General features: G+C 42.6%; 1 protein-coding gene across 7 annotated transcripts; it reads right to left on the bottom strand.

Moving 5' to 3' along the window:
- Positions 1-1,333: 1,333 nt before the first annotated feature.
- Positions 1,334-21,027, bottom strand: LOC110495003 (uncharacterized). Of its 7 annotated transcripts, none has more exons than XR_016485553.1 (4): positions 19,539-21,027; positions 5,946-7,454; positions 2,365-5,822; positions 1,334-2,296 (listed from the first exon to the last, which is right to left on the bottom strand). XR_016485553.1 is itself a non-coding variant. In XM_090194716.1 (4 exons), the coding sequence occupies exons 2-4, from the start codon at positions 7,270-7,272 to the stop codon at positions 5,712-5,714; spliced, it is 1,392 nt and encodes a 463-aa protein (XP_090050842.1). In that variant the 5' UTR covers positions 7,273-7,454; positions 19,539-21,027; the 3' UTR covers positions 1,334-5,711. The 7 variants fall into 7 exon arrangements, 5 of the variants coding, with proteins under 5 accessions (XP_090050842.1, XP_036830489.2, XP_090050844.1 ...); XR_016485554.1 differs by having other exon boundaries at positions 2,503-5,822; XM_090194716.1 differs by having other exon boundaries at positions 1,334-5,822; positions 5,946-6,345; positions 6,392-7,454.
- Between the last annotated feature and the right edge of the window lie 878 nt (positions 21,028-21,905).

Raw genomic sequence — 21,905 nt, 5'->3', positions numbered from 1 at the left:
ATGTATTCACCCTGCACACCCTAATTGACAATCAAACAAACCAAAACAAAGGCAAAGTCTTTTCATGCTTTGTTGATTTAAAAAAAACCTTCGACTCAATTTGGCATGAGGGTCTGCTATACAAACTGATGGAAAGTGGTGTTGGGGGTAAAACATACAACATTATAAAAACCATGTACACAAACAACAAGTGTGCGGTTCAAATTGGCAAAAAACACACAAGTGTCTTCCCACAGGGCTGTGGGGTGAGACAGGGATGCAGCTTAAGCCCCACCCTCTTCAACATTTTTATCAACGAATTGGCGCGGGCACTAGAAAAGTCTGCAGCACCCGGCCTCACCCTACTAGAATCTGAAGTCAAATGTCTACTGTTTGCTGATGATCTGGTGCTTCTGTCACCAACCAAGGAGGGCCTATAGCAGCACCTAGATGTTCTGCACAGATTCTGTCAGACCTGGGCCCTGACAGTAAATCTCAGTAAGACCAAACTTAAGGAAATCTTTGACTATGTACAGACTTAGTGAGCATAGCCTTGCTATTCCACTCCTTCCAGTTCTCTGCTGCCAATTACTGGAACGAACTACAAAAATCTCTGAAACTGGAAACACTTATCTCCCTCACTAGCTTTAAGCACCAACTGTCAGAGCAGCTCACAGATTACTGCACCTGTACATAGTCCACCTATAATTTAGCCCAAACAACTACCTCTTTCCCTACTGTATTTAATTTATTTATTTATTTTGCACAAATCTACCTTTCCAGTGTTTTACTTGCTATATTGTATTTACTTTGCCACCATGGCCTTTTTGCCTTTACCTCCCTTATCTCACCTCATTTGCTCACATTGTATATAGACTTGTTTATCCTGTATTATTGACTGTATGTTTGTTTTACTCCATGTGTAACTCTGTGTCGTTGTATGTGTCGAACTGCTTTGCTTTATCTTGGCCAGGTCGCAATTGTAAATGAGAACTTGTTCTCAACTTGCCTACCTGGTTAAATAAAGGTGAAATAAATAAAAATAAAAAAATAAAATTGAGAAAGGCCGCCGTAGGCAGACAAGGCTCTCAAGAGAAGACAGGCTATGTGCAACACTGCCCACAAAATGAGGTGGAAACTGAGCTGCACTTCCTAACCTCCTGCCCAATGTATGACCATATTAGAGAGACATATTTCCCTCAGATTACACAGATCCACAAAGAATTCCAAAACAAATCCAGTTTTGATAAACTCCCATATCTACTGGGTGAAATACCACAGTGTTCCATCACAGCAGCAAGATGTGACCTGTTGCCACGAGAAAAGGGCAACCAGTGAAGAACACACACCATTGTAAATACAACCCATATTTATGCTTATTTATTTTATCTTGTGTACTTTAACCATTTGTACATTGTTAAAACACTGTATATATATAATATGACATTTGGATTGTCTTTATTGTTTTGAAACTTCTGTATGTGTAATGTTTACTGTTCATTTTATTGTTTATTTCACTTTTGTATATTATCAACCTCACTTGCTTTGGCAATGTTAACACGTTTCCCATGCCAATACAGATCAATGTTAACATGTTTCCCATGCCAATACAGATCAATGTTAACATGTTTCCCCATGCCAATACAGATCAATGTTAACATGTTTCCCCATGCCAATACAGATCAATGTTAACATGTTTCCCATGCCAATACAGATCAATGTTAACATGTTTCCCATGCCAATAAAGCCAATAAAGCCCTTGAATTGAGAATAAAAAAAGAGAAAAGCCTTTGCCTTTTGACTAAATGCTACAAAATAAGTGACTTGTTTGCCAGTAAGGGACCAGGTCAGTCAAAAACACACACACTGATACACACACACACACACACACACACATGCTGGCACCCAGCATGGCTAGCTAAGTAGCCTAGCTAATAATAGTGACAGAACGACACCCAGCATGGCTAGCTAAGTAGCCTAGCTAATAATAGTGACAGAACGACACCCAGCATGGCTAGCTAAGTAGCCTAGCTAATAATAGTGACAGAACGACACCCAGCATGGCTAGCTAAGTAGCCTAGCTAATAATAGTGACAGAACGACACCCAGCATGGCTAGCTAAGTAGCTAATAACAGTGGCAGAACGGCCGGGAGGCTAAACAGTTTGCACGTCTTACGTCTTTCGTGGAGGAATTATATCAGAGCAACGAGTGCAACATAGTAATGAGTACATATATACATACATAACGATCATACGAGTGCAACATAGCGATCATAATATGACATCGAAGGCAATATGTTTCAACTAATAGTAAACCTAGACAATGGACTTGCCAGCATTCGGTCATGACTCATACACTGTACAGCGAAACAGTAACAGTAAACCTAGACTATGGACTTGCTGGCATTCGGTCATGACTCATACACTGTACAGTGAAACAACTAACAGTGAACCTAGACTATAGACTTGCTGGCATTCGGTCATGACTCATACACTGTACAGTGAAACAACTAACAGTAAACCTAGACTATGGACTTGCTGGCATTCGGTCATGACTCATACACTGTACAGTGAAACAACTAACAGTAAACCTAGACTATGGACTTGCTGGCATTCGGTCATGACTCATACACTGTACAGTGAAACAACTAACAGTAAACCTAGACTATGGACTTGCTGGCATTCGGTCATGACTCATACACTGTACAGTGAAACAACTAACAGTGAACCTAGACTATAGACTTGCTGGCATTCGGTCATGACTCATACACTGTACAGCGAAACAACTAACAGTAAACCTAGACTATAGACTTGCTGGCATTCGGTCATGACTCATACACTGTACAGTGAAACAACTAACAGTGAACCTAGACTATAGACTTGCTGGCATTCGGTCATGACTCATACACTGTACAGTGAAACAACTAACAGTGAACCTAGACTATAGACTTGCTGGCATTCGGTCATGACTCATACACTGTACAGTGAAACAACTAACAGTAAACCTGGACTATAGACTTGCTGGCATTCGGTCATGACTCATACACTGTACAGCGAAACAACTAACAGTAACCATGACACGTTCATTAACGTAACACAGCCAGGAAATGACAAAGATCATGAACACAGTGTGACACGGCACAGGAAATGACAAAGATCATGAACACAGTGTGACACAGCACAGGAAATGACAAAGATCATGAACACCATTAGTACCAGCATTACAAGTTACAATAATATAGAGAGCTGTATTAATGTAGCCTACTGATACATGATAGTATGATAATCCATGAACACAGTGTGACACGGCACAGGAAATGACATCAGCACAGGAAATGACATCAGCACCATTAGTACCAGCATTACACGTTACAGTAATAACATAAAGCTCTGGGTTAAAAAATGAAGAGGCCACTCCAAATTAACAGACCTGTACGCTGTGATTTTAGATGCATTGGTGCTTTATTTATGAGATTATCAGTAGGATTATTAGTAGGGTAATGGTGGCCTGGTGGCCTGTTATCTGGGGGGGGGAGGCATACAATCGATGACTTGCACAAATAATACAAGTTCAAGTTATTTACAATGTTAATATCATTAGAGAGAGAGAGAGAGAGAGAGAGAGAGAGAGAGAGAGAGAGAGAGAGAGAGAGAGAGAGAGACAGAGAGAGAGAGAGAGAGACAGAGAGAGAGAGAGAGAGGACAGAGAGAGAGAGAGAGAGAGAGAGAGAGAGGACAGAGAGAGAGAGAGAGGACAGAGAGAGAGAGAGAGAGAGAGGACAGAGAGAGAGAGAGAGAGGACAGAGAGAGAGAGAGAGAGAGGACAGAGAGAGAGAGAGAGAGGACAGAGAGAGAGAAAGAGAGAGAGCCGCCCGCCCAGACAAAACTCAAGTGTTCAGATAGGCTACTTATTGGTTAGTCCCAAATGTTTGTATTTTTTAATGTGGATAACTTTTTTCCCCAGATGAACATAGTGGCCAAATGTATAACTAGTTTGGTACCCATTACATCAACAGATAGGCTTAGCCCACAAATTTAGCGTTCTGGTGGTTTGCGTAAACCTGGGATGGAGTCAAATTCCTGGCCTGAATTATTGTTTCAGTTTCACGCTACAAGCAGTTTAGTCACCTCAACTTGCTCAATTTCCACATTACTCATTACGAGAGGTAGTTGAGGTTTAAGGGTTTAGTGAATGATTTGTCCAAAATAAAATGAATTTAGTTTCAGAAATATTTAGGACTAACTTATTCCTTGCCACCCATTCTGAAACTAACTGCAGCTCTATGTTAAATGTTGCAGTCATTTCAGTCGCTGTAGTAGCTGACGTGTACGGTGTTGAGTCATCCGCATACATAGACTCACTGGCTTTACTCAATAGCATTTAGCATGTCGCTAGTAAAGACTCAAATGCATGTAGCATGTCGCTAGTAAAGACTCAATAGCATGTAGCATGTCGTTAGTAAAGACTCAATAGCATGTAGCATGTCGCTAGTAAAGACTCAAAAGCATGTAGCATGTCGTTAGTAAAGACTGACCAAGGCCACATATATAGACACTCTGGCTTTACTCAATAGCATGTAGCATGTTTGTGATGTCATTATGGGGGTATTGTGATGTCATTATGTGGTATTGTGATGTCATTATGGGGTATTGTGATGTCATTATGGGGTATTGTGATGTCATTATGGGGGTATTGTGATGTCATTATGGGGGTATTGTGATGTCATTATGGGGTATTGTGATGTCATTATGGGGTATTGTGATGTCATTATGGGGGTATTGTGATGTCATTATGGGGTATTGTGTGTGTAGATTGATGAGGGAAACCTTTTTTTTTAATCCATTTTAGAATAAGATTTGGGAAAACAACCCACTATACCTTCAGAACCACAGACCAGAACTACAGTACATGACATGACCAGCCTAGAACTGGCCCAAGAGACAGAATCACAGAGAGACCAGAACCACAGACCAGAGACAGAACCACAGAACCAGACCAGAGACAGAACTACACAGATAAGAACCACAGACCAGAGACAGAACCACACAGATAAGAACCACAGACCAGAGACAGAACCCCACAGATAAGAACAACAGACCAGAGACAGAACCACAGAACCAGACCAGAGACAGAACTACACAGATAAGAACCAGAGACCAGAGACAGAACCCCACAGATAAGAACCACAGACCAGAGACAGAACCACACAGATAAGAACCACAGACCAGAGACAGAACCACAGAACCAGACCAGAGACAGAACTACACAGATAAGAACCACAGACCAGAGACAGAACCACACAGATAAGAACCACAGACCAGAGACAGAACCGCAGAACCAGACCAGAGACAGAACTACAGAACCAGACCAGAGACAGAGAGTGTAAGAAACAGCACATTCCAATTCCGTTTTCTGGGGCTCCACTCCATTGTAGTTTCGGTCAGTACCGTTCAGAAAGTTTCAGTCTGTTGAAACGGAAGTGGTGCCCCAAACTCTCCGGTAGGAGGGTGTGTCTATATACTATAAGGATAGTCCTGTAGATACTGTCTGACCACCTGGTTGAGCCCAGGTAGTGAATCTATCCCCTCCGCGCCGTACAGCTCCACGATTCGTCCCCTACACAGCTGCTGTAAGGTCATGGGTCGCTCCCGGCGCCACGCCCTCCGCAGCCGCCTATGGGATGACTCCACGTAGAACCGCAGCAAGGCGAACAATGAGTCAAAGGCCCTGTTACTGCCGTTGAGGCGGAAACTCTGACTGGTCAGGAGGACGCGGACACTGACGGGCCCCCGGTCGCCGTGGTAACTGAGGGTGAAGAAGACGTTCGTCTGACTGCTGTCCCTGGCAACCACACAACCACACGACAGCACAACGTTACACGGGACGGAACAGCAAGGGGGGGCTGTGCTTGTTTGTTTCCTGATGAGGAACAGCCGTGTGTGTGTAGCAGGGTGTGGTGTATACCTGATGAGGAAGCTCCCAGGCGGTGTGTGTGTAGCAGGGTGCGGTGTATACCTGATGAGGAAGCTCCCAGGCGGTGTGTGTAGCAGGGTGCGGTGTATACCTGATGAGGAAGCTCCCAGGCAGTGTGTGTGTAGCAGGGTGCGGTGTATACCTGATGAGGAAGCTCCCAGGCGGTGTGTGTAGCAGGGTGCGGTGTATACCTGATGAGGAAGCTCCCAGGCAGTGTGTGTGTAGCAGGGTGCGGTGTATACCTGATGAGGAAGCTCCCAGGCGGTGTGTGTAGCAGGGTGTGGTGTATACCTGATGAGGAAGCTCCCAGGCAGTGTGTGTGTAGCAGGGTGTGGTGTATACCTGATGAGGAAGCTCCCAGGCAGTGTGTGTAGCAGGGTGTGGTGTATACCTGATGAGGAACCCAGGCGGTGTGTGTAGCAGGGTGCGGTGTATACCTGATGAGGAAGCTCCCAGGCGGTGTGTGTAGCAGGGTGCGGTGTATACCTGATGAGGAAGCTCCCAGGCGGTGTGTGTAGCAGGGTGCGGTGTATACCTGATGAGGAAGCTCCCAGGCGGTGTGTGTGTAGCAGGGTGTGGTGTATACCTGATGAGGAAGCTCCCAGGCGGTGTGAGTAGCAGGGTGTGGTGTATACCTGATGAGGAAGCTCCCAGGCGGTGTGAGTAGCAGTGTGCGGTGGGCCTCCTCCATCTCCATAGGGCCCCAGTAGTAGCCACTGTGAACCAGCTGACGGTGTGTGCGTCGCACTAGAAGATACTCCTGCTGGCTGAAGAAGGGCCGGAGGTGTGTGGTCAAGGAGTCTGGGATCGGATCGGGCAAGTGGAGAAGAGGTCCGAGCCAGGGGAGAGGGACACTGGGGCTTGGCCAGGGGAGAGGGACACTGGGGCTTGGCCAGGGGAGAGGGACACTGGAGCTTGGCCAGGGGAGAGGGACACTGGGTCTAGGCCAGGGGAGAGGGACACTGGGTCTAGTCGCTCTAAAGCTGCTCTGTTGAGGCCACCAGGGATGGAGGGCACCGCCAGAACTGGTCTTGTCTGGAGGTGTGGTCCGGTTGTCTGTGCTGGTCTGGACCGTATTCTCTAGTTCTAAGAGTTGGATCTGATGTTCTAGGTTCTGATGTTCTAAGAGTTCATTCTCTTGACCTAAGAGTTCGAAGTTATCGAGTTGGTTCTGTTGTTCTTGAACGCGGTTCTGTTGTTCTACGTGTTCTAGGGTTTCACCTGGAAGCTGCTGGGTTCCGTCCTGGTTCTGCGTGGGTGTCGTGTGGTTCTGCGATGGTTCCACTGTGGTTCCTGCCAGAGTGTCTCTGACCATCATACAGAAGAGAGCCCTCCACTGGATCCCCCATCCCCAGTAGTAGCCACTGTGAACCAGCTGACGGTGTGTGTGTGTCGCACTAGAAGATACTCCTGCGTGGTCCAGGAGTCTGGATCACTATCCCATATCCAAATCCACTATAGGGGCGAGGAGAGAGAGATCCAGAATGATCTGGAGAGATCCTGGGTGAAGAGACAGACAGACAGGCGACAGTGTTATTGAGGTGCTGTATAAAAACAAAGGCCGGAGACACACACACACACACACACACACACACACACACACACACACACACACACACACAGACACACCACTAACACTGGAAAGTTTAGTCTCCGTCTCAGGTTTCAAGGACTCCGTCATGGACAGCTGTGGTTGTTATGGGAACCCAGTAACGTAGGATGCTGATTGTGCTGCATGTTTCGGTCTGTCTCTTCGTACTGCTTGTATTATGGTCTGTCATGTTGTTGCTGTGGATCTCCCTTCATGTAACCTTGTGGTCTCCCTTCTTGTAGTGTAGAGGTGTTATCTGTCCTCGTTAATGCTGTGCCATGTTCCAACATCTAGTGGAAATCCTTCCCAGAAGACTGGAGGCTGTTATATCAGACCAACGCCCATGATTTTGGAATGAGATGTTCGAGGAGCCGGTGTCCACATGCTGTTGGTCATGTAGTGTATCTGTGCTGTTGCCAAGAGTGTTCTGTCCATGTTCTCCATGTTTTTTTTATGTGTATTTAACTAGGCAAGTCAGTTAAGAAAAAAACATTATTTACAATGACGGGCCAAACCCTGGACGAAGCTGGGCCAATTGTCAGTTCTGGGATTCGAACTTGCAACTTTTCGGTTACTAGTCCAACTCTCTAACCACTAGGCTACCCTGCCGACCTCTGTGATACAGCCTGGAACGGAACCAGGGTCTGTAGTGACGCCTCACTCTAACCACTAGGCTACCCTGCCGACCTCTGTGATACAGCCTGGAACGGAACCAGGGTCTGTAGTGACGCCTCACTCTAACCACTAGGCTACCCTGCCGACCTCTGTGATACAGCCTGGAACGGAACCAGGGTCTGTAGTGACGCCTCACTCTAACCACTAGGCTACCCTGCCGACCTCTGTGATACAGCCTGGAACGGAACCAGGGTCTGTAGTGACGCCTCACTCTAACCACTAGGCTACCCTGCCGACCTCTGTGATACAGCCTGGAACGGAACCAGGGTCTGTAGTGACGCCTCACTCTAACCACTAGGCTACCCTGCCGACCTCTGTGATACAGCCTGGAACGGAACCAGGGTCTGTAGTGACGCCTCACTCTAACCACTAGGCAACCCTGCCGCCCTCTGTGATACAGCCTGGAACGGAACCAGGGTCTGTAGTGACGCCTCACTCGGGAGCACCCTTTCTGTTAATCCTCTGCCCAACAGGGAGGCGTTTTGCTTCTTGCCAGGCGATCATTCTAAATAACAATGTGTTCTTCATTGACCTGCCAAGCACATCGCTACACCCGCGTTAACATTTACTAAATATGTATGTGACCAATAAAATGTGACGTTAGAAGCGTGTCTTTATCGTCCTAGTTATAGCTGTTAACTGTTAACAGGACAGTGTCTTTATCTTCCTAGTTATAGCTGTTAACTGTTAACAGGACAGTGTCTTATCTTCCTAGTTATAGCTGTTAACTGTTAACAGGACAGTGTCTTATCTTCCTAGTTATAGCTGTTAACTGTTAACAGGACAGTGTCTTATCTTCCTAGTTATAGCTGTTAACTGTTAACAGGACATTGTCTTTATCTTCCTAGTTATAGCTGTTAACTGTTAACAGGACAGTGTCTTTATCTTCCTAGTTATAGCTGTTAACTGTTAACAGGACAGTGTCTTTATCTTCCTAGTTATAGCTGTTAACTGTTAACAGGACAGTGTCTTTATCTTCCTAGTTATAGCTGTTAACTGTTAACAGGACAGTGTCTTTATCTTCCTAGTTATAGCTGTTAACTGTTAACAGGACAGTGTCTTTATCTTCCTAGTTATAGCTGTTAACTGTTAACAGGACAGTGTCTTTATCTTCCTAGTTATAGCTGTTAACTGTTAACAGGACAGTGTCTTATCTTCCTAGTTATAGCTGTTAACTGTTAACAGGACAGTGTCTTTATCTTCCTAGTTATAGCTGTTAACTGTTAACAGGACAGTGTCTTATCTTCCTAGTTATAGCTGTTAACAGGACAGTGTCTTATCTTCCTAGTTATAGCTGTTAACAGGACAGTGTCTTATCTTCCTAGTTATAGCTGTTAACAGGACAGTGTCTTATCTTCCTAGTTATAGCTGTTAACAGGACAGTGTCTTTATCTTCCTAGTTATAGCTGTTAACTGTTAACAGGACAGTGTCTTATCTTCCTAGTTATAGCTGTTAACAGGACAGTGTCTTATCTTCCTAGTTATAGCTGTTAACTGTTAACAGGACAGTGTCTTTATCTTCCTAGTTATAGCTGTTAACTGTTAACAGGACAGTGTCTTATCTTCCTAGTTATAGCTGTTAACTGTTAACAGGACAGTGTCTTATCTTCCTAGTTATAGCTGTTAACAGGACAGTGTCTTATCTTCCTAGTTATAGCTGTTAACTGTTAACAGGACAGTGTCTTATCTTCCTAGTTATAGCTGTTAACTGTTAACAGGACAGTGTCTTATCTTCCTAGTTATAGCTGTTAACTGTTAACAGGACAGTGTCTTATCTTCCTAGTTATAGCTGTTAACTGTTAACAGGACAGTGTCTTTATCTTCCTAGTTATAGCTGTTAACTGTTAACAGGACAGTGTCTTTATCTTCCTAGTTATAGCTGTTAACTGTTAACAGGACAGTGTCTTATCTTCCTAGTTATAGCTGTTAACTGTTAACAGGACAGTGTCTTTATCTTCCTAGTTATAGCTGTTAACTGTTAACAGGACAGTGTCTTTATCTTCCTAGTAATAGCTGTTAACTGTTAACAGGACAGTGTCTTTATCTTCCTAGTTATAGCTGTTAACTGTTAACAGGACAGTGTCTTATCTTCCTAGTTATAGCTGTTAACAGGACAGTGTCTTTATCTTCCTAGTTATAGCTGTTAACAGGACAGTGTCTTATCTTCCTAGTTATAGCTGTTAACTGTTAACAGGACAGTGTCTTATCTTCCTAGTTATAGCTGTTAACTGTTAACAGGACAGTGTCTTATCTTCCTAGTTATAGCTGTTAACAGGACAGTGTCTTTATCTTCCTAGTTATAGCTGTTAACAGGACAGTGTCTTATCTTCCTAGTTATAGCTGTTAACTGTTAACAGGACAGTGTCTTATCTTCCTAGTTATAGCTGTTAACTGTTAACAGGACAGTGTCTTATCTTCCTAGTTATAGCTGTTAACTGTTAACAGGACAGTGTCTTATCTTCCTAGTTATAGCTGTTAACTGTTAACAGGACAGTGTCTTATCTTCCTAGTTATAGCTGTTAACTGTTAACAGGACAGTGTCTTTATCTTCCTAGTTATAGCTGTTAACTGTTAACAGGACAGTGTCTTTATCTTCCTAGTTATAGCTGTTAACTGTTAACAGGACAGTGTCTTATCTTCCTAGTTATAGCTGTTAACTGTTAACAGGACAGTGTCTTATCTTCCTAGTTATAGCTGTTAACTGTTAACAGGACAGTGTCTTATCTTCCTAGTTATAGCTGTTAACTGTTAACAGGACAGTGTCTTTATCTTCCTAGTTATAGCTGTTAACAGGACAGTGTCTTATCTTCCTAGTTATAGCTGTTAACTGTTAACAGGACAGTGTCTTATCTTCCTAGTTATAGCTGTTAACTGTTAACAGGACAGTGTCTTATCTTCCTAGTTATAGCTGTTAACTGTTAACAGGACAGTGTCTTATCTTCCTAGTTATAGCTGTTAACTGTTAACAGGACAGTGTCTTTATCTTCCTAGTTATAGCTGTTAACTGTTAACAGGACAGTGTCTTTATCTTCCTAGTTATAGCTGTTAACTGTTAACAGGACAGTGTCTTTATCTTCCTAGTTATAGCTGTTAACTGTTAACAGGACAGTGTCTTTATCTTCCTAGTAATAGCTGTTAACTGTTAACAGGACAGTGTCTTTATCTTCCTAGTTATAGCTGTTAACTGTTAACAGGACAGTGTCTTATCTTCCTAGTTATAGCTGTTAACAGGACAGTGTCTTTATCTTCCTAGTTATAGCTGTTAACAGGACAGTGTCTTATCTTCCTAGTTATAGCTGTTAACTGTTAACAGGACAGTGTCTTATCTTCCTAGTTATAGCTGTTAACTGTTAACAGGACAGTGTCTTATCTTCCTAGTTATAGCTGTTAACAGGACAGTGTCTTTATCTTCCTAGTTATAGCTGTTAACAGGACAGTGTCTTATCGTCCTAGTTATAGCTGTTAACTGTTAACAGGACAGTGTCTTATCTTCCTAGTTATAGCTGTTAACTGTTAACAGGACAGTGTCTTATCTTCCTAGTTATAGCTGTTAACTGTTAACAGGACAGTGTCTTTAGATTCCTAGTTATAGCTGTTAACTGTTAACAGGACAGTGTCTTTATCTTCCTAGTTATAGCTGTTAACTGTTAACAGGACAGTGTCTTTATCTTCCTAGTTATAGCTGTTAACTGTTAACAGGACAGTGTCTTATTTTCCTAGTTATAGCTGTTAACAGGACAGTGTCTTATCTTCCTAGTTATAGCTGTTAACTGTTAACAGGACAGTGTCTTTATCTTCCTAGTTATAGCTGTTAACTGTTAACAGGACAGTGTCTTATCTTCCTAGTTATAGCTGTTAACTGTTAACAGGACAGTGTCTGTATCTTCCTAGTTATAGCTGTTAACTGTTAACAGGACAGTGTCTTATCTTCCTAGTTATAGCTGTTAACAGGACAGTGTCTTATCTTCCTAGTTATAGCTGTTAACTGTTAACAGGACAGTGTCTTATCTTCCTAGTTATAGCTGTTAACTGTTAACAGGACAGTGTCTTATCTTCCTAGTTATAGCTGTTAACTGTTAACAGGACAGTGTCTTATCTTCCTAGTTATAGCTGTTAACTGTTAACAGGACAGTGTCTTTATTTTCCTAGTTATAGCTGTTAACTGTTAACAGGACAGTGTCTTTATCTTCCTAGTTATAGCTGTTAACTGTTAACAGGACAGTGTCTTTATCTTCCTAGTTATAGCTGTTAACTGTTAACAGGACAGTGTCTTTATCTTCCTAGTTATAGCTGTTAACTGTTAACAGGACAGTGTCTTTATCTTCCTAGTTATAGCTGTTAACTGTTAACAGGACAGTGTCTTATCTTCCTAGTTATAGCTGTTAACAGGACAGTGTCTTATCTTCCTAGTTATAGCTGTTAACTGTTAACAGGACAGTGTCTTTATCTTCCTAGTTATAGCTGTTAACTGTTAACAGGACAGTGTCTTATCTTCCTAGTTATAGCTGTTAACAGGACAGTGTCTTATCTTCCTAGTTATAGCTGTTAACAGGACAGTGTCTTATCTTCCTAGTTATAGCTGTTAACAGGACAGTGTCTTATCTTCCTAGTTATAGCTGTTAACAGGACAGTGTCTTTATCTTCCTAGTTATAGCTGTTAACTGTTAACAGGACAGTGTCTTATCTTCCTAGTTATAGCTGTTAACAGGACAGTGTCTTATCTTCCTAGTTATAGCTGTTAACTGTTAACAGGACAGTGTCTTTATCTTCCTAGTTATAGCTGTTAACTGTTAACAGGACAGTGTCTTATCTTCCTAGTTATAGCTGTTAACTGTTAACAGGACAGTGTCTTATCTTCCTAGTTATAGCTGTTAACAGGACAGTGTCTTATCTTCCTAGTTATAGCTGTTAACTGTTAACAGGACAGTGTCTTATCTTCCTAGTTATAGCTGTTAACTGTTAACAGGACAGTGTCTTATCTTCCTAGTTATAGCTGTTAACTGTTAACAGGACAGTGTCTTATCTTCCTAGTTATAGCTGTTAACTGTTAACAGGACAGTGTCTTTATCTTCCTAGTTATAGCTGTTAACTGTTAACAGGACAGTGTCTTTATCTTCCTAGTTATAGCTGTTAACTGTTAACAGGACAGTGTCTTATCTTCCTAGTTATAGCTGTTAACTGTTAACAGGACAGTGTCTTTATCTTCCTAGTTATAGCTGTTAACTGTTAACAGGACAGTGTCTTTATCTTCCTAGTAATAGCTGTTAACTGTTAACAGGACAGTGTCTTTATCTTCCTAGTTATAGCTGTTAACTGTTAACAGGACAGTGTCTTATCTTCCTAGTTATAGCTGTTAACAGGACAGTGTCTTTATCTTCCTAGTTATAGCTGTTAACAGGACAGTGTCTTATCTTCCTAGTTATAGCTGTTAACTGTTAACAGGACAGTGTCTTATCTTCCTAGTTATAGCTGTTAACTGTTAACAGGACAGTGTCTTATCTTCCTAGTTATAGCTGTTAACAGGACAGTGTCTTTATCTTCCTAGTTATAGCTGTTAACAGGACAGTGTCTTATCTTCCTAGTTATAGCTGTTAACTGTTAACAGGACAGTGTCTTATCTTCCTAGTTATAGCTGTTAACTGTTAACAGGACAGTGTCTTATCTTCCTAGTTATAGCTGTTAACTGTTAACAGGACAGTGTCTTATCTTCCTAGTTATAGCTGTTAACTGTTAACAGGACAGTGTCTTATCTTCCTAGTTATAGCTGTTAACTGTTAACAGGACAGTGTCTTTATCTTCCTAGTTATAGCTGTTAACTGTTAACAGGACAGTGTCTTTATCTTCCTAGTTATAGCTGTTAACTGTTAACAGGACAGTGTCTTATCTTCCTAGTTATAGCTGTTAACTGTTAACAGGACAGTGTCTTATCTTCCTAGTTATAGCTGTTAACTGTTAACAGGACAGTGTCTTATCTTCCTAGTTATAGCTGTTAACTGTTAACAGGACAGTGTCTTTATCTTCCTAGTTATAGCTGTTAACAGGACAGTGTCTTATCTTCCTAGTTATAGCTGTTAACTGTTAACAGGACAGTGTCTTATCTTCCTAGTTATAGCTGTTAACTGTTAACAGGACAGTGTCTTATCTTCCTAGTTATAGCTGTTAACTGTTAACAGGACAGTGTCTTATCTTCCTAGTTATAGCTGTTAACTGTTAACAGGACAGTGTCTTTATCTTCCTAGTTATAGCTGTTAACTGTTAACAGGACAGTGTCTTTATCTTCCTAGTTATAGCTGTTAACTGTTAACAGGACAGTGTCTTATCTTCCTAGTTATAGCTGTTAACTGTTAACAGGACAGTGTCTTTATCTTCCTAGTTATAGCTGTTAACTGTTAACAGGACAGTGTCTTTATCTTCCTAGTAATAGCTGTTAACTGTTAACAGGACAGTGTCTTTATCTTCCTAGTTATAGCTGTTAACTGTTAACAGGACAGTGTCTTATCTTCCTAGTTATAGCTGTTAACAGGACAGTGTCTTTATCTTCCTAGTTATAGCTGTTAACAGGACAGTGTCTTATCTTCCTAGTTATAGCTGTTAACTGTTAACAGGACAGTGTCTTATCTTCCTAGTTATAGCTGTTAACTGTTAACAGGACAGTGTCTTATCTTCCTAGTTATAGCTGTTAACAGGACAGTGTCTTTATCTTCCTAGTTATAGCTGTTAACAGGACAGTGTCTTATCTTCCTAGTTATAGCTGTTAACTGTTAACAGGACAGTGTCTTATCTTCCTAGTTATAGCTGTTAACTGTTAACAGGACAGTGTCTTATCTTCCTAGTTATAGCTGTTAACTGTTAACAGGACAGTGTCTTTAGATTCCTAGTTATAGCTGTTAACTGTTAACAGGACAGTGTCTTTATCTTCCTAGTTATAGCTGTTAACTGTTAACAGGACAGTGTCTTTATCTTCCTAGTTATAGCTGTTAACTGTTAACAGGACAGTGTCTTATTTTCCTAGTTATAGCTGTTAACAGGACAGTGTCTTATCTTCCTAGTTATAGCTGTTAACTGTTAACAGGACAGTGTCTTTATCTTCCTAGTTATAGCTGTTAACTGTTAACAGGACAGTGTCTTATCTTCCTAGTTATAGCTGTTAACTGTTAACAGGACAGTGTCTGTATCTTCCTAGTTATAGCTGTTAACTGTTAACAGGACAGTGTCTTATCTTCCTAGTTATAGCTGTTAACAGGACAGTGTCTTATCTTCCTAGTTATAGCTGTTAACTGTTAACAGGACAGTGTCTTATCTTCCTAGTTATAGCTGTTAACTGTTAACAGGACAGTGTCTTATCTTCCTAGTTATAGCTGTTAACTGTTAACAGGACAGTGTCTTATCTTCCTAGTTATAGCTGTTAACTGTTAACAGGACAGTGTCTTTATTTTCCTAGTTATAGCTGTTAACTGTTAACAGGACAGTGTCTTTATCTTCCTAGTTATAGCTGTTAACTGTTAACAGGACAGTGTCTTATCTTCCTAGTTATAGCTGTTAACTGTTAACAGGACAGTGTCTTTATCTTCCTAGTTATAGCTGTTAACTGTTAACAGGACAGTGTCTTTATCTTCCTAGTTATAGCTGTTAACTGTTAACAGGACAGTGTCTTTATCTTCCTAGTTATAGCTGTTAACTGTTAACAGGACAGTGTCTTATCTTCCTAGTTATAGCTGTTAACAGGACAGTGTCTTTATCTTCCTAGTTATAGCTGTTAACAGGACAGTGTCTTATCTTCCTAGTTATAGCTGTTAACTGTTAACAGGACAGTGTCTTATCTTCCTAGTTATAGCTGTTAACTGTTAACAGGACAGTGTCTTATCTTCCTAGTTATAGCTGTTAACTGTTAACAGGACAGTGTCTTTAGATTCCTAGTTATAGCTGTTAACTGTTAACAGGACAGTGTCTTTATCTTCCTAGTTATAGCTGTTAACTGTTAACAGGACAGTGTCTTTATCTTCCTAGTTCTAGCTGTTAACTGTTAACAGGACAGTGTCTTTATCTTCCTAGTTATAGCTGTTAACTGTTAACAGGACAGTGTCTTATCTTCCTAGTTATAGCTGTTAACTGTTAACAGGACAGTGTCTTTATCTTCCTAGTTATAGCTGTTAACTGTTAACAGGACAGTGTCTTATCTTCCTAGTTATAGCTGTTAACTGTTAACAGGACAGTGTCTTTATCTTCCTAGTTATAGCTGTTAACAGGACAGTGTCTTATCTTCCTAGTTATAGCTGTTAACTGTTAACAGGACAGTGTCTTATCTTCCTAGTTATAGCTGTTAACAGGACAGTGTCTTTATCTTCCTAGTTATAGCTGTTAACAGGACAGTGTCTTATCTTCCTAGTTATAGCTGTTAACTGTTAACAGGACAGTGTCTTATCTTCCTAGTTATAGCTGTTAACAGGACAGTGTCTTATCTTCCTAGTTATAGCTGTTAACTGTTAACAGGACAGTGTCTTATCTTCCTAGTTATAGCTGTTAACAGGACAGTGTCTTATCTTCCTAGTTATAGCTGTTAACTGTTAACAGGACAGTGTCTTATCTTCCTAGTTATAGCTGTTAACTGTTAACAGGACAGTGTCTTTATCTTCCTAGTTATAGCTGTTAACTGTTAACAGGACAGTGTCTTTATCTTCCTAGTTATAGCTGTTAACTGTTAACAGGACAGTGTCTTTATCTTCCTAGTTATAGCTGTTAACTGTTAACAGGACAGTGTCTTATCTTCCTAGTTATAGCTGTTAACAGGACAGTGTCTTTATCTTCCTAGTTATAGCTGTTAACAGGACAGTGTCTTATCTTCCTAGTTATAGCTGTTAACTGTTAACAGGACAGTGTCTTATCTTCCTAGTTATAGCTGTTAACTGTTAACAGGACAGTGTCTTATCTTCCTAGTTATAGCTGTTAACTGTTAACAGGACAGTGTCTTTAGATTCCTAGTTATAGCTGTTAACTGTTAACAGGACAGTGTCTTTATCTTCCTAGTTATAGCTGTTAACTGTTAACAGGACAGTGTCTTTATCTTCCTAGTTCTAGCTGTTAACTGTTAACAGGACAGTGTCTTTATCTTCCTAGTTATAGCTGTTAACTGTTAACAGGACAGTGTCTTATCTTCCTAGTTATAGCTGTTAACTGTTAACAGGACAGTGTCTTATCTTCCTAGTTATAGCTGTTAACTGTTAACAGGACAGTGTCTTTATCTTCCTAGTTATAGCTGTTAACTGTTAACAGGACAGTGTCTTTATCTTCCTAGTTATAGCTGTTAACTGTTAACAGGACAGTGTCTTATCTTCCTAGTTATAGCTGTTAACTGTTAACAGGACAGTGTCTTTATCTTCCTAGTTATAGCTGTTAACTGTTAACAGGACAGTGTCTTATCTTCCTAGTTATAGCTGTTAACTGTTAACAGGACAGTGTCTTTATCTTCCTAGTTATAGCTGTTAACAGGACAGTGTCTTATCTTCCTAGTTATAGCTGTTAACTGTTAACAGGACAGTGTCTTATCTTCCTAGTTATAGCTGTTAACAGGACAGTGTCTTTATCTTCCTAGTTATAGCTGTTAACAGGACAGTGTCTTATCTTCCTAGTTATAGCTGTTAACTGTTAACAGGACAGTGTCTTATCTTCCTAGTTATAGCTGTTAACAGGACAGTGTCTTTATCTTCCTAGTTATAGCTGTTAACAGGACAGTGTCTTATCTTCCTAGTTATAGCTGTTAACAGGACAGTGTCTTTATCTTCCTAGTTATAGCTGTTAACTGTTAACAGGACAGTGTCTTATCTTCCTAGTTATAGCTGTTAACTGTTAACAGGACAGTGTCTTTATCTTCCTAGTTATAGCTGTTAACTGTTAACAGGACAGTGTCTTATCTTCCTAGTTATAGCTGTTAACAGGACAGTGTCTGTATCTTCCTAGTTATAGCTGTTAACTGTTAACAGGACAGTGTCTTATCTTCCTAGTTATAGCTGTTAACTGTTAACAGGACAGTGTCTTATCTTCCTAGTTATAGCTGTTAACAGGACAGTGTCTTATCTTCCTAGTTATAGCTGTTAACTGTTAACAGGACAGTGTCTTATCTTCCTAGTTATAGCTGTTAACTGTTAACAGGACAGTGTCTTTATCTTCCTAGTTATAGCTGTTAACTGTTAACAGGACAGTGTCTTATCTTCCTAGTTATAGCTGTTAACTGTTAACAGGACAGTGTCTTATCTTCCTAGTTATAGCTGTTAACAGGGCAGTGTCTTATCTTCCTAGTTATAGCTGTTAACTGTTAACAGGACAGTGTCTTATCTTCCTAGTTATAGCTGTTAACTGTTAACAGGACAGTGTCTTTATCTTCCTAGTTATAGCTGTTAACAGGACAGTGTCTTTATCTTCCTAGTTATAGCTGTTAACTGTTAACAGGACAGTGTCTTATCTTCCTAGTTATAGCTGTTAACAGGACAGTGTCTTATCTTCCTAGTTATAGCTGTTAACTGTTAACAGAACTGTGTCTGTTTGGAAGATTCTGGCAGCAGCCGGGAGACGGGTTGTAAAAGGAAACGGTTTCACTTTCAGTCTGACTGTCACAACAGCTCTACGGTGGGTTCAACTATAACGCCTGGACAACAGCTCTACGGCGGGTTCAACTATAACGCCTGGACAACAGCTCTACGGGGGGTTCAACTATAACGCCTGGACGACAGCTCTACGGTGGGTTCAACTATAACGCCTGGACGACAGCTCCATGGTGGGTTCAACTATAACGCCTGGACAACAGCTCTACGGCGGGTTCAACTATAACGCCTGGACAACAGCTCTACGGTGGGTTCAACTATAACGCCTGGACAACAGCTCTACGGCGGGTTCAACTATAAACGCCTGGACAACAGCTCTACGGTGGGTTCAACTATAACGCCTGGACGACAGCTCTACGGTGGGTTCAACTATAACGCCTGGACAACAGCTCTACGGTGGGTTCAACTATAACGCCTGGACGACAGCTCTACGGTGGGTTCAACTATAACGCCTGGACGACAGCTCTACGGTGGGTTCAACTATAACGCCTGGACATGCAAACCAGCTCATTGTGCAAACTTGTCTCGAACTTCCAGCTACAGCTCACCAGTTACCATTCAAACGCTCTTTATATTCTTTATACATGAATAAATACAGCACCGCTCCAACTTCATTCAAAAGTTTAAAAAAAAAATAGATTAATGTATTCCCGATAAATGCAACAAAAATATGACCGTAGTCTTGTTTCAAATGGAGCAAGTTGGGGAGCGTCGGGTGCTTACCGTTTTCTGGAGAGGAATGAGACGTTAACCAAATGAATCCGTGGTGGGAGACTTCGCACTAAGAATGTAGATACTCCGCGTGCAATGCGTCGGCTATAAATCACACCATTACATTACTGTCACCGTCAAAGGTCTTCATGTTCCCGTTCTCAGACACGTGTAACCAACCATAGGCGCTACTTAAGTTTCACAGATCTTGGATGTAGTAGTAGCCTGCCAGTCTACCATGTTTCCTATACTGTCGTCTTGCCTGAAACGGTATCTCGAGTTGAACGAAACAACACTAAAAAAAGTTCAAAACGAACACACCACCGTAACTCCTCCCCGCGTCAAAGTGTCCCGAGTCCTGTGACCGCGTGCGTTTTCAAAGAACCATCCAAATGTTATCTTTCGTTATACATCATTAAAACGGTCCATTGTTCGACAGTATATAGTAGGTATGTTACAATATGTACACTCCCCATGGTGAAAAGGGGAGGACGAGAATCCTGTAAGGAGGAATAGAGAGCTGCTTTGTGCTGAGATGGGAGGGCGGAACCTGCAATGACTTTGAGTCTCTGGCAGCAGGGGTGTGACTGTGACACGGTGTGACTAAGTGTTTTTTGGCTTCCATACCTACTGTATCGGTTTACTGTACCTGTTAACTGTACCTACTGTACTTGTTTACTGAACCTGTTTACTGAACCTGTTTCCTGTACCTGTTTACTGTACCTACCTACTGTACCTACCTACTGTACCTGTTTACTGTACCTGTTTACTGTACCTACCTACTGTACCCGTTTACTGTACCTGTTTACTGTACCTACCTACTGTACCTGTTTACTGTACCTGTTTACTGTACCTACCTACTGTACCTGTTTACTGTACCTACCTACTGTACCCGTTTACTGAGCCAGGCCCAGCCACTAGGGAGCCAGGCCCAGCCACTAGGGAGCCAGGCCGACCCACTAGGGAGCCAGGCCCAGCCACTAGGGAGCCAGGCCCAGCCACTAGGGAGCCAGGCCGACCCACTAGGGAGCCAGGTCGACCCACTAGGGAGACAGACCCAGCCACTGGGGAGCCAGGCCCAGCCACTAGGGAGCCAGGCCCAGCCACTAGGGAGCCAGGCCGAACCACTATGGAGCCAGGCCGACCCACTATGGAGCCAGGCCCAGCCACTAGGGAGCCAGGCAGACCCAGTAGGGAGCCAGGCCCACCCACTAGGGAGCCAGGCCGACCCACTAGGGAGCCAGGCCGACCCACTAGGGAGCCAGGCACAGCCACTAGGGAGCCAGGCCGACCCACTAGGGAGCCAGGCCCACCCACTAGGGAGCCAGGCCCACCCACTAGGGAGCCAGGCCGACCCACTATGGAGCCAGGCCGACCCACTATGGAGCCAGGCCCAGCCACTAGGGAACCAGGCCCAGCCACTAGGGAACCAGGCCCACCCACTAGGGAGCCAGATCCAGCTAATCAGAAGTAGTTTTTCCCCACAAAGGGGCTTTATTACAGACAGAGTTACTCCTCAGCAGACCCCCCCCCCCCCCCCCCCCTCCCCACACACTCTGATGAACACGCAGGTGAAGAAGCTGGGCAGGTTGGATGTAATGACAAATTCTCTAAAAATGACATTGGAAGGGGCTTATGGTAGAGAAATTAACATTAAATTCTCTGGCAACAGCTCTGGTTGACGTTCCTGCAGTCAGCATGCCAATTGCACGCTCCCTCAAAACTTGAGACTGTGGGTGTTCCCGTGTGTGTGTGTGCCCGTGTGTGTGTGTTCCCGTGTGTGTGTGTGTGTTCCCGTGTGTGTGTGTGTTCCCGTGTGTGTGTGTGTGTGTGCCCGTGTGTGTGTGTGTGTTCCCGTGTGTGTGTGTGCCCGTGTGTGTGTGTTCCCGTGTGTGTGTGTGTGCCCGTGTGTGTGTGTTCCCGTGTGTGTGTGTGTGTTCCCGTGTGTATGTGTGCCCGTGTGTGTGTGTGTGTGTGTGCCCGTGTGTGTGTGTGCCCGTGTGTGTGTGTTCCCGTGTGTGTGTGTGTGTGTGTGCCCGTGTGTGTGTGTGTGTTCCCGTGTGTGTGTGTGTGTTCCCGTGTGTGTGTACATGTGCCCGTGTGTGTGTGTGTGCGTACATGTGCCCGTGTGTGTGTGTGTGTGTATACATGCCATGTCTGTTCCCCAGAGGGCCTTGGCTTCCTGCCAGCTGGTCAGAACACACTTTCACTTTCGCTTTGGCTCTCCTTTCTCTGAAATCATGTGATTTTTCAGCACTGTGTGTGTGTGTGTGTGTGTGTGTGTGTGTGTGTGTGTGTGTGTGTGTGTGTGTGTGTGTGTGTGTGTTGATAAAATATGTTATGAAGATTGATAAACAGACTCAGCTCAGACAGACAGAC

Source organism: Oncorhynchus mykiss, chromosome 13 (genome assembly GCF_057628025.1).
Source record: "Oncorhynchus mykiss isolate SJ-2025 chromosome 13, ASM5762802v1, whole genome shotgun sequence".
NCBI lineage: Eukaryota > Metazoa > Chordata > Actinopteri > Salmoniformes > Salmonidae > Oncorhynchus > Oncorhynchus mykiss.
The sequence above is the reverse complement of the archived record's forward strand: the minus strand, read 5'-3'. Positions and strand labels throughout refer to the sequence as shown.

Excerpts from the sequence above, each read along its gene's own strand:
- LOC110495003 (XM_036974594.2), bottom strand. The coding sequence starts at position 7,272 with ATGATGGTCAGAGACACTCTGGCAGGAACCACAGTGGAACCATCGCAG. Across the intron at positions 5,823-5,945 it reads CCTGGGAGCTTCCTCATCAG|GGACAGCAGTCAGACGAACG; the intron begins GTATACACCACA and ends TGTGGTTGCCAG.